This window comes from Spermophilus citellus (assembly GCF_964194105.1).
Source record: "Spermophilus citellus genome assembly, chromosome: 5".
NCBI lineage: Eukaryota > Metazoa > Chordata > Mammalia > Rodentia > Sciuridae > Spermophilus > Spermophilus citellus.
In genome coordinates, this window is record NC_138186.1 from 130158744 (window position 1) to 130172071 (window position 13328).

At 37.4% G+C, this 13328-nt stretch overlaps 1 protein-coding gene across 1 annotated transcript in view; it reads left to right on the plus strand.

Moving 5' to 3' along the window:
• Positions 1-4784: 4784 nt before the first annotated feature.
• CLVS2 (clavesin 2) overlaps positions 4785-13328 on the plus strand; it is a gene marked incomplete at its 3' end in the record, with an annotated part of 68881 nt that continues 60337 nt past the window's right edge. Inside the window, exon 1 of the mRNA XM_081294743.1 lies at positions 4785-5355. Within this exon, the coding sequence (XP_081150869.1) occupies positions 4967-5355 (389 nt within the window). The 5' untranslated portion in view covers positions 4785-4966. The remainder of the gene's footprint in view (positions 5356-13328) is intronic.

The window sequence follows — 13328 nt, forward strand, 5'->3', positions numbered from 1 at the left end:
TTATAAATTTTAAATAAAAACAAGAATTAATTTCAAAAGGAAGATAATGTGACTTCACTTATTGGAAAGACATGGCCAATAGTTAGGAAGAGATAGCAATGGGGGCTTTCTCTTTCTTGCCAAGGTTCTATTCCCTACCCTGGATACATATTTAAACAAGTGTTTACTTTAGAATATGTAATTGAACTGTATACCTTTTCATTGTGCCTCTTTCTATACAATAAATGCAATAAAATATTTTAAAACACCAACTACTTACTCTATCCATTTTAAATTCAGCAGACTTTTCTTTCCAGTTGCTTGAACACACCTGAAGTTCTTGATTTAATTATTTTCCAATAATGCTTTAATTAATCCTTTTGTTTAGTTAATTTATTCTCATATTCTAGTTCTTACATTACTTTGCATTCATTTAGCAAGGTAAATTAATATTTAATGGGAATCAAATGCACTGATGTCCTCCGGATAAATACCTTGTTTAATTCATAGATGACTTTGTGTTTATTTTGGTTCCAGAACTAATTTCAAAAGTACTAGTAGAGAAAAGATAATAGTATAATATTGGAAAAAGAGACTAATAGTTTGCCAATGTCATAAAAAGTTTTTTTATATCTACCTAACTGCTCTATTCTAAAAATCCCATTACAGGACATAGACTATCATATATTTATATATTAAAATAAAGTTATTTGAAACAATTCTATTGTTAGCAAGTTATAATAAACATATTGTTACTAAATGCAGTTACATCATATCATGGACCAACAAATTTAAATTATCTTGCAAATTCCTCTAAAAAACATAGTCTAATTGTTCCATATCAGAAAACAAATTTAAGCAATAGTTTTTAAATACAGTGAAGGATCTGAGTTTTAATTTTACCTACAAGCTGTAGTTTCATGGATGCTTGTAGAATATGTCAAACTCCTGGGTCAGAGATAAAGGACTTTCTCACTCAGGTGCTGCAGGCAATAACAACATCAACGCTTTGTGCACTGGCCTCTCAGCTCCAATTCCACAAGGCTAAGAGAAGAGAATCATGTGATTCACTTGTACACATAATGGTGGTGTTACAGTGGAGTAATTCTAAGTTCAGGGATTCAAATAAACCTGCTTGCCTTTTGCTCAGTAGGAAAACATCCCTCTTCAAGTGCTATAAATAAACTCTCTCTTCATTCTGGATGGAGGTACTATTATCTCTATCTTTCAAGGCTCTTCCAAGGCTATTCATTATGCATATATCCTTGAAAAGATAATCCGGAAAAAAGGAAACTTAGTAGACCTGCAGAAACAAAATGGAGAATTGTCTCTCATTATTGGTGATAGCTAAAACCTCTTCATAGAGTTGATATAAGATAGAAATTTTCTTTTTAACATATTGGCCAAAATGATTCTTCAAACTTTTTGAAATGAGAACCAACCAGATTATTTTATGGTTCATGTTGCATTCAGAATGCTTATGAGGGTCATAATCATATAAAGTCCTAGAAGGAGAAAAAAATATATATATAATCTTCAAAACCACTTCCAAACCATATTCTCTCTCTCTCTCTCTCTCTCTCTCTCTCTATATATATATATATATATATATATATATATATATATATATATATAATATATCCTACTATTTGCAAAGACATATATATATATATCACCACTACATGTGGGGCATTATTATATATATACTTTGAATCCATGCATTCTCTATTTTTGGATTCAACAAACTAAGGACTAAGGAACACAAATATTTGGAGAAAAATTCCACTTGAACTGGACATGTACAGAAATTTTTCCTTGTCATGATTCCCAGAAAACATTGTCTAAAATCTATTTACATATCTTTACATTGTGTAAGGTGTTCTAAGAGACCTAGAGATGATTTAAAGTATATGGGAGATTGAATTTAGATTATGTGCAGATACTAGCCCATTTTATATAAGGGACTTGAGCATTTGTAGATTTTGTTAGCTCAGGGGGTCCTGGAACCAATCTGGGATAGATTCTCAGAGACACCTATATATAGTGTCACACAAGACATGCATTTATATATAATGTACACACATATCTATATGGTTTATTTTTCACCACTACTTAAAACATAAATTCTGCTGGGCATGGTGGCACATGCCTGTAATCCCAGTGACTGTGAAGGCTGAGGCAGGAGGATCACAAGTTGGAGAACAGCCTCAGCAATTTACCAAGGTTTCAAGCCACATAGTGTCTAAAAATTAAAATAAATAAATAAATAAAATAAAAAGGACTGGGGATGTGATTCAGTAGTAAAATGTCCCTGGATTCAGTCCCTGGTTCAAAAACAAAACAAAACAAAACTCAACCAATTACAAATTCCTTATGAGTAATGAGCATGTTAGTATATGTGTGTAATTTATTCTCTTATTCTGATCCCTACATCACTTTGCATGAGTTTAATTAATGAAATGGTATGTCTGCCATACAAGTTTTTTTTTCTCTATAGCATCTTCAGGAAAATAGCAAGAAAACAAGTATGTCTGTAAGTTGAAGGTTCTAATAGTTGACAAATAATGCAATTTTAAAAAAATCTTCAATACCACTTCCAATCCATGTACTCTAGAATAATGACCCACATATAGAGGTGCTAATTAAATATTTTTGCATGGAGCTAACTTAAACTCATGATCCCATCCTACTATTTGCAAAGCCAGGAGTTAGGCTTAGTGACAGTATATATACTGTACTTTGAAAATAAAAAAAAATATTTCTTAAACTCATTTACAGCCACCTTACACACAAAGACTCTTCATTTAGGGTGATTCTGATATACAGATGCATAAAACTGAGGGAAAGATTATGGCTCTAGAAATATTTGCCTTTATGAGATCAGAAATGAGTTAAATGCCTATGTTTTCCTTCGTTGACAATTGTGTTATTATTTTTTTTTCTGGTCCCGGTGCTCATTTTCATCTTCTTCAATAGGAATTTAGCAGATAAGAGTTTATGGTTGAAAAACTTTATGTAAGTTCTCCAGAGGCTTAATCATCAACACAATGAGTTGAAACCTTTCTGATCTTCTTTATTAAATCAAACGTCTCTGCTTACAATGAATGCAGAAAGTACAAAATGTTTCTGTACTCCTTCCTCATCAAAATTACCTCCTAGAGGAACTAGAAAATGTGTGTCAATGTGGATTACCATCTACAGGAGCTACTCGCCCTGACACTCTGGGGTCTTGCACACAAAGGATGAAAGAGGGGCGTGGGGAGGCTGGAAGGCGTTTCTACCTCGCCTCGCCAGGCAAAACCCGCCCCAGCAGTCTGCTGGGGAGTGGGGACCTGGAGCAAGATAAACTTGGGGCTTGGGATATTTGAATGCCACAAAAATTGCCATCCTTCCCAAAGAGGCAGGGAGAGAAGAGCTGAGTGCGTGCGCGAGCTGAGCGCTTACGTCGCAGCGAGCTCGGTGCTGGGATAATTGGAGAGGAGTTGAGCTGAGCTGAGTCCTCTTTTAGCAGCAGCAGCCAGAGCCGCAGCAGCAACCCGGAGGGGTGCCCCGGACTCTGGTCACTCCCAGCGCGCAGGGAGAGGCGGCTGCCGCGCCCACCGCCCCGGCGGCTCTGGGTGCACAAAGGCAGCGGCCGCCTGCGTGGCCTTTTCCATCCAGGCATTCGGGTCCCCTCCCTCCCTTCTCTCCCGAAGGCGAAAATGGCAGGGCCGGGCGGGGACCTGGGACAGCGGTGGCCCTAGCTCTGCCGTCCCCACCCCTCCTGCTGAGAGGCAGCGCGTTGCCCTCAGATGATGCAGCCCCAGCTACTCCCTAGTGAGTCTTCGGCCCAGGTCCCCTCTCTCGCCCCTCTTCTCTGTTCGTTCCATACCGCCGAGAGGAGTTGATGCTGCTGTCGCCCCCGCTGCCGCCACCGCCGCCGAAGCCTGGGCTGATGGATGCCAGGGAGTGCCGCATTGCTTAGCGTCCCCGCCTCCGGGTTTGCTGGTAGGAGCCAGCTGCTCTTTCTTCTTTCTTGCTTTGGGGTTTATAGAAAAGATAGAGACATTTTTATTTCATTCTCCACAACTCCCTTCACCACCCCCCTGTTTTTGACATGCACCTTCCCAGAGAGATACCTTCCCTCCCCACCCCATCCCCATGGCAAGTCCTTTAAAATAAAGGCAGAGAGGAGGGCAGAAGTTGGGGGTGGGGTGGGGTGGCGGGGGAGCCCACGCTGGTGCCAACGCCACCAAAATCTCTCCTGGTGCCTCATGAGATCACGGTGTATACCTAAGAGGGGCAGAAGGAAGGTGCACTATCTGCAGTGTTCCCTAATTGGATCATCATGATAATAAAAAAATAAAATCCCACAAAGATGTCTTTTTAAAAATAGCATCTTTGAATAAGCAGAGGGGGAAATAAGCTCTTCTCCTCCACCCTCTTTCTCTCTTTTTCTTTCTGGCAAAGACACTCTCTCCCCGCCCTGGATCTCAGCGCTGAAGAACCACCTTATTATTAATCAGAATTCCCATCGTTATCCCTGGCAGGCGCATCCTTCAGTAGGAACTGCAGAAACATCACTGTGCGGGGGCTGAGATGTGCGTGGGGGTTGTTTTTATTACATCTTGGAAGACAAGAGAAGAGGACCGCACCATGATCAGAACCCCTCGTGCTAGGTGGGATTAGGGGTGTTTCATTCAGAGAAAAAGGACCAGAAGGAGCAGGGAGCAGGGCCCTCCAGAGGTCCACATTTCTTTAAAGAAGAGGGAACTAAACAGGGCGTTGTTTTTCGGGGTTTGGGGGAAAGTTTATATCCTCCACAGTAAAGCTGTTAGAAAGCAAGTGCAACAGGGTACTTGATTAATCACAAAGATCAATTCTTTCCTGTAAAGGAGAAGCAGGCAGCAGGGAGGTCTGGGGCCAGAGTGTGGAAGTGGCAAAGGCCAGGTTTGTTGTGGGACAGTCAACAAGAGCTTCAGAGCAAAGGCTCTGGAACAACACAACAATGACTCATTTACAAGCTGGTCTCTCCCCTGAGACCCTGGAGAAAGCTCGCCTGGAACTGAATGAGAACCCAGACACGCTGCACCAGGACATCCAGGAGGTGAGGGATATGGTCATCACTAGACCGGACATTGGCTTCCTGCGCACTGATGATGCTTTCATCTTACGCTTCTTGCGGGCGAGGAAGTTTCATCACTTTGAGGCCTTCCGCCTCTTGGCCCAATACTTTGAGTATCGTCAGCAGAACCTGGACATGTTCAAAAGCTTCAAGGCCACTGACCCTGGCATCAAGCAGGCGCTGAAAGATGGTTTCCCTGGGGGCTTGGCCAATCTGGACCACTATGGCAGGAAGATTCTAGTCCTTTTTGCTGCCAACTGGGATCAGAGCAGGTAAATCTTAAATCCAAACTTGCGCATGAGCCTGTTTCCCTCCCATTTTCCAGAATTTATCCTGAAGAGTGGTGTCATATTTTTTCAGGTTTGATGTTTTTGTTTATTGGGCTAGGAGAAAAGAGAAACTGGGACTAAGAAATGAGTTTTTGGTGTGCACCCTGGGAAGAGAGAAGGCCTTTTATTTTTACTTTTAAAACTCTTAGTTCACTAACACCCGTTTTCCTATTGCAGCTTTAAGTGTTTCCTGAACCATCTTATTACATAGAAATCTAAATCACTAAACGTCTAAATAAAGCAGACAAAATTTTCACCTCCTGAATAAATTTACTGGTCTGGGAAAATGAGTAATTATAGCAAACAACTTTTCCTCCTTCCTCATAAAGGAATTCTTAAACTTAAGACAATCAACATCATAATTGTCATCAATACCCTCTCTCTTTAGTATTCTTTATTTCTTATTTTCTAAGAATAGTCCGGTGCTCAAGCAAGAGCAGGTAGTTTTATTGCTTAGGAACTTTTCTGCTTGGTGATGTGTAGATAAAGGTGTAATATGATGTGTGTCACTTCAGTGAAAAGGAAGAGTTGCACCCTCTGTCACTGAGCATGCCTAGCGACACTGAAAATAAAGGCTGACTGGTGTGCTTGTTCTACACCTGCCACTAATCTGAAGAATATGTTTCCTGTCTGATGTAATTTTTCATCTTTTAGAAAGAAGTGGAAAATGTTGGGATGTATCAGTTGGTAGGCTTTTTGAGCTCATTGGCTGTTTAGTAGAGGAGAAATAATATTTGCATTTCATCTACACTATTATGGGGAAAAAGCAACGACACTTTTACTTCTTCAATCAGGTTTCATTTCCCAGGCTGTAAGATAGAAGAAATTATAAAAGCTTCTTGGATAAGGTAGTTTCAATTAACTTCAAAGTTAAATAAGTGTATTTCATGGAACTTGGAAATGTTCCCAAGCTAAATATCATAAGAAGATGGCTGTTAAAACGTTGGTGTATTTTAGTTTTGTGAATAATGAGTTTGGGTACATCTGGTTGATTTAAACCACATCTGGAGCAACAGTAATGAGTTTTACAATTAGTGAGAGATTTTATAGAACTTATGGATTTCTGGTGGGCTTCTGAATTTCTTGGGATATTAGAACATAATAAATAAAACTGATTTTTAACAGTTTTCCTATTTGATTGGTTACTTTCCCCTATAATTCCAAGTTGAGAGGTATTCTTATTTTTTAAAGTGAATATGGAGACAAAATACTACCTGAAGAATCATAAATTTAAGAAACTCGTAGATAAAATTAGCCATTGAAGGGCATGGAGCTTTCTTTACTTTGGCTAGACCTTACTATACCTTTTATCATGTGGAAAACATCAAAGGACTATGAAATTCTATCCAACAACTATAAGTTTTCTTTAGGAAGTGTTTTTTTTCTTCATCTAAATGCATTATGAAGTCATGCAAATGATGATTGCATAGCAAAACTGAAAACTTTGAGAAAGAACCTAATATTCCATATTACAATTCATTTAGAACTTTATTAAGCTTTAGTGATATGATGGCTATGGAAATTTTATATTTAAATACATCTTAAAGTCTGTTACAAATATCCCTAGAGAGGCAGATTTTATTCAAAGACACATATACATACATCAGAACTATTTCATCTATTTTATAAGTTAACTAACATTCATAATGATTTATTAGGATAATTAAGATGAAAGTCACTTATAGTTCTCTTCTATATGAAAAGAAGATTATTCTGGATATACTTAAGGAACTGTTTCAGTTGTCTATCTCTTGCATTTCTATAAAGGACACGTTCTAACTAAACAAACCTTTTCTCTTTGGAAATCTACAATAGGTGGGATATTGATAGACATGTAGAACATTTTTATTAAATTTCCATAAAATTATAAATATGAAAATACTATGAATTTAAAATTAAAATGTGAGAAGTTATGTCCTATAGAAACACCCTGTCAGGACCTATAGACTAATAGTTGTGAATTCTGTTTCTGTGATTGGAAAGGAACAGGTATAAACAAGAAGTTGTAGTATACCAAGAAACTGTAGTACATCTAAATCACATGCAAGTGATTTAGAGCTTGCCTAAATTTCAGTTGTTTCTACCTTCTGTTTTGTTTGTTTGTTTGTTTTTAACAAATCCCTCCCTTTTCCTACTTGTTCCCCATACCAAGCCCACTTATACCAAATGACAGGGATTCCTGGATGGGCAGTTCTGCCATTTTGGCAGCCTCCGTAAATCTTTATCTTTAGAGTATGTGCACAAGAACTGTGTTGATCCCTGCCCTGAAATTGGAGGAACAATTGCATCTCTGGTAGTGTCAGAGTCCTACAATCCCTTCTCAGTATGAATCCTCTTTTTCCACCCTTTCTCAAGGCTTCTCTAACTTGCCTCCTACAGAAGCTGCCGCTACCTTTTCTACATGCTTACTTAACCATGGCTGTTAGGTTAGGTAACAGATTTCCTTACATCTTACTCTCCCCTGCTGTGTAAGTTAAGTGCTGTGTTCCTTGTCCTCATCCTGCCAGTTCAAAACCACCTGCATCTCTCAAGAAAACTGTACAGCTGAACATAATTTTGAGCACATGCGTTGAGTTGAATACTTAAAAAAATAGTATTATATAGGGATATTTCAGAAATGAAATCGAAGAAAAATTATTATTTAGAAAAAAGGTAATTTCCAAATTCCTAAGTACAAAGAAAAAATAAGATTTCATAAATTTTGAAGAAAATATTTGAAAACCCACCCAAAAGTATTAATTTGTGTAACAAAAGACATTTCTTATATTTATAATGGCACTTGAGCTACAATAGGTGCTCAATAAATATTTGAGGTAAATTAAGAGTTATGCAGTTTTTTAAAATAAATTCTAAGTAAAAATTTCTCTTTTACATGCTTTTTGCTATATTAAATTTGTAGGGCAATTTTTTTATGTGCCTGAAGACACTGAAAACAGTAAATATAAAATAGTGTCTCTTTCTACTATAACATAGTGCAAGATAGTTTTAGATTGTATGAATAATTGGACCCTTTCCAAAATCTTTATGAGATATAAAGTCATAAGAAAGACTAAGGTAAAATAAAAATATTTACAGTATCCCCACCTTCTGACAAATCTAAAAAAAAAAAAAGAAGAAATACTGAAATGTCAAAATGTTTTGTGTTCTGTGGTCTTCTAAAAAGAAATAAAACAGGCTCAGATGATTTGTAACATTCATTGAGCATTCTGTACCTTGGAAGAAATTCATACAATTTTATTTCCTTTCAGGTTGTCTAACATAATATCTGAAAACAAAAGCAAACACAACAAAATTATAATTTGATGGTTACGTTGCATCATTAGAATTCAGGGACTCTCAGTGCATCACATGCTATATTTCCTTCCCAAATGACAATGCCCTACTTAGGGCTCAGCAGATACCTCCAAGTTGTCCACTTGATTTCATCAACAGAGTGTGAAGATAATGGACCATGAAGCTAGAAGATATAGCACCACTTGAGAAAAGGAAGTTTGGAGTGAAAGGAGATGGCAGTCTAGGCCCCAAGGCATAAGAGCAGATAACTGAGAAGTAGAAATCCACTGACACATAATTACTGGGAATATTCATGAGTGAAATTGGGTTACCTGAAACCTACAGATGACATGCAGCCTGAGAGTTGGCCTGTAAATGATAGGTTAGCTGCCAGTAGTATTTTACTTCTATAGACCTCATTAGACTTACAAAATAGTTCCCTATACTTTAGTAGAAGAAACAACCATTTATTTGGGATTTGGTTAATAGTTATTAGAAAATAATTAAATGTAGCTAGAATTAAAGTGATTATTAATATAGTGGCAATTCAGAAAGCACACACCACCTTGCACTATCTTTGGTTTTCATAATGAACATTGATTATCACAGTATTGAAACTCAGGAAGGGGCTTAAAACTTGCTGGTCAGACATTGCTGTGATCCTCTAACTCATCCTGGAATTTGCCTAGAAAGCATTTTCTTGTATGTTTTTGCCTAGTAATCAGTGTTTCATAAAAATTAAAATATGTAAATGACAGGTGTTTGAGGTTTCAGTTTGAATTATGATCATGCTCTCATATCTTTCAATAGTGTGGTCAATGTTCAAAATGATGATTTTGATAATAATGGCTTACCACTTAAAAAATAACCATAGAAAATGCAGATTTACTTTAATGTCAACTGCAAAGATTTTATTTTCTCTGGAAGTATGCTAAAATGAATAATATTAAATGAGATTAAAATGAAAAGGAATGGATTAAAAGAGTCAAGGGTAATAAACAAGATAGGTAGAATTACTCACAGTTGGTAGTCTTTAAAACAATTTTTAAAAGAAGAGAATTTATTGTTTGGCTTGATTTTTCAAGATTTCTTGTCTCAGTTTGTTAAAGTATTAAACCATTTCTCAACTATAAAGTCATTGTCACACTTAGTGGCAGGATCAGGAATCCTTATGTTCAAAATCCTTGAGGAATTGTTGCATTGTGTGATGGGTAGATTTCCATTAGGCTAAAGTAGAAGTTTCAGGTGTACATTCCACTGGATCCCAACAGAATCTTTGGTAGGGAGGCTCCCGAACAACTTCTCTAGAAATTGCCACTTATTCCAAACTCTTCTCTTAGTACAGACCTTGGGAAAATGGGAGAGGTTAAAAAAAAAAAAAAGACAGTTGTCCTGAGAAATGTTAGAGGAATATTGTGAAAAATCTCTGAAAAAAAAAAGAAAAGAATAGTCTCTAAAATCTGGGGCAATTAGGGCTGAGGCTGTAGCTCAATGGCAGAGCACTTGCCTAGAATGTGTGAGGCACTGGGTTTGATCCTTAGCACCATATACAAATAAAATAAAGGCATTCTATCTATCTACAACTACAAAACAATTTTTAAAAATTGGGGCAACTATGTAGTAATTAGTGAAATAATCCCGAAATAACTGCAAAAACTGGAGGGCCAACCTTCAGTACGGAATTGATTAGGTTTATTCTAAATCAGGCTATTTCCATGTTTCAAATGTGCAACTTTAAACAAGGTTGAAGAAGAGCAAAGTATTTTGGGCTATCTAAATGCCCCAAAAGGAGGCCTCTAAACAAATATTTAAAGATATTTTAAAAACTGGGCAAACAATTTGTATATTAACAAGTTATTCTTACCAAGTTAATATATTTTTTCCCATTTTGAGAAAAGACAGAGCTCTTCTAACTTAATCCAGGGTTGCGTATATTTTAATAGTGATTAAAATAATCAGTGTTATGAAACAAAAGATACTGCTGCAGTTTGGATCATCATGACATCAAATAACAGAAATCAATTAATATTTATTTCATTTGAATTGATTAAAAAAATGGACTTTAGTTGAATATTTGCCATATACCTAGAAATTTAGCAGGTATTACAGAGATACAACACAAACTTTGTACTGTTAAGAGACATATAATCTCCTTGGGAAGAAAAAATATGAAAATCTATTTTTTCACCAGGGAGATTGCATATACTTTAAGAGGATACTGTGGATCAGAGCTGGAAGTTCTCAGCATAGGTGACGCTGTGGACTTCTCAGTTATGCAGGGACTCATCACTTGTGTGGTTAACTGAATCTAACTTTTTATTGTTCCTTTTTATTCATTCACTCATTCATTCACTTATTCATTCACATATTCAAAAACACTTTGAAGCCTGTATTATAGCAAGTACTCAACTGCTAAGCTAGTAAGTGAATCTGTCACATTCTTTTGTGTAGAGACAGTTATCAAAAATAAATCAAGGGAAAGACAGTTAAATGTAATTATATAAAAATTGAGCTTTGATAACTAAAAAAAGAAAACCAATCTATGGTTTCAATTTTTTTTATATATATACTAGAGATTGAACACAGGGGTGCTTAACCACTGAGCCACATCCCTATCCTTTTTCTTGTTTAGAGACAGGGTCTTGCTAAGTTGCTTAGGGCCTTGCCAAGTTGCTGAGGATGCCTTTGAACTTGTGATTCTCCTGCTACAGCCTCCTGAGTCATTGGTATTACAGGTGTATGTCACTAGGCCTGGCTGCTTTAAAAAATCTTGATTAAACAAAAGAATATAGATAACTAAGAACAAAAGTTAAGGTGTAAGAATATATTTTCTGAAGGCAAAGACTTTACTAACAGACACTTGCATAGAGTATCTGTCCGTGAAAAGAAAGGTTGATGAACTTATTTATTCCAGTAAAATTCAGTCCAATGTTAAGGTTTTTTTTTTTTGTAGCAATAGTTGTACAATTATTTTTTTCAAAGAATGACATTTTATCTGCAGATGTCTCATTTCCAGTGCTTCTCTTGTTCTTATTCACATACGTTCCCACAGCAGTAAAATTAAAGCAAGGCTCAGACAGGTAATCTTTTGTGCTCAGTAACAGAAGCCAGGCAGATGAAAATCTGAGTTTCTATTTCTCTGAGGTTTGTAACTTAGCTGCTTTGCATCCTATTCTGACTCCTGTGAATGCCTTTGTGCTTCCTTCCACCAGAGTCCCAACAGGGTGCTGGCTGGAGAGTGCCCAGCACAGTGCCACTGTGCCACCTTGATATCGATTTCCTGATCACCTATCTTCTGACACACATATTATGCCACTGAGAAATGGAAAAGCAGACCAGCTATTTACCAAACTGTTCTAGGTATGGGGCACAATGGGGATAGGACAGAGACCTGGTTTACATGGAGTCAGAAAGACATGGCTTGTAATCTAGGCTCCCTCTTTCTTCCTTAGTGATTTTGGGCAAACTGTATAAATTCTCTGAGATGCTATATACTCATCTGTTTAATAGTAGGAAGAAAGCCAGCCCAGGGACTTTGGTGATTATTTTGATATTAAAACAATGCATTTAAAATTGCTTTGGAAATCTTAAGCTATTACCCCATAGAGGTGTTATCATTACAACACAGTAGTATAAAACACCTAGAAAGGTTCCTCAGCTTTGGCACTAACCACACCCTGAGGTATTAATAAAGGTCTTTGTCTCTCTCCCAAGCACCTTTCCAACAAGACATGCTTTAGACTTTAGAAAATATTGTTTAATGAAGAGTGAGGGGCTGGGCAGGCTTAATGAAGAATTTAATAATGGCTGATTGATTTAGTGACAAAGGGAAGTTGTTGGCTGTTGTGCTGTTGTATGTGATGCCAGGATGCCAGTTTTCCCTTTTTCCCTGTCATGCTGAAAAGACTGGAGAGTAGAAGGATACGACCTGCTTGTGATTTCAGTTGATCTTTGCTCTGACTATAAAATGTGTTGAGAGAGTAGGTGCTGTGAACACCAGGAGGGAAGCCTAGGCCAAGAAACCACCAAAAATTGCATGGTCAGAAACAGGAGAAGAAGCTGCTCTAATGTGCTTGAGTAAGTTTTCAAAGTACTTTCTGAATTCACTTTAAGCAATAACTTCTTTTACTAGCCAGGGCTCCTGGCTGCAGGTTGTGTTCTTCTACTCAGTACTGCTGCATAGCAAGGTCTTGTCTGCCCTCAGTCCAAGAAGGTGTTTTGCTTTGTCCTTTGGGTGGAGAGAAAAGCCATACATGAATGATATAAATTAAAAAAATGATGCCAAATAGGGCACTTTGATATCCTTTGTGGGAGGAAGTAAAGCAGTGTGGCCTTTACCCTTGGAAAAGGGTATATATTATTGTCTACTTATAGTGTTCTGGGTACACTATTGGGCAATGAGGACAGAGAGTAGTATTAAACAGTAAAACTCAGTTTTTAAGCTAAGCTTACATGTCTGCAGCCATAGACTGAGAAAGAAAGGGTCCCCATCAGATGGAGAGAATCTCACACAAGAGAGCATGCCAGAGGTAGACCCAGAGAAAGGTAGAACTTAGGGAAAATGAAAAGGAAAGGTGTCCTTAACAGATTGAAGTGAAGGAACAGTAGAGAAGTGTACCAGTTTGCTGGGGGATAGATGTCAC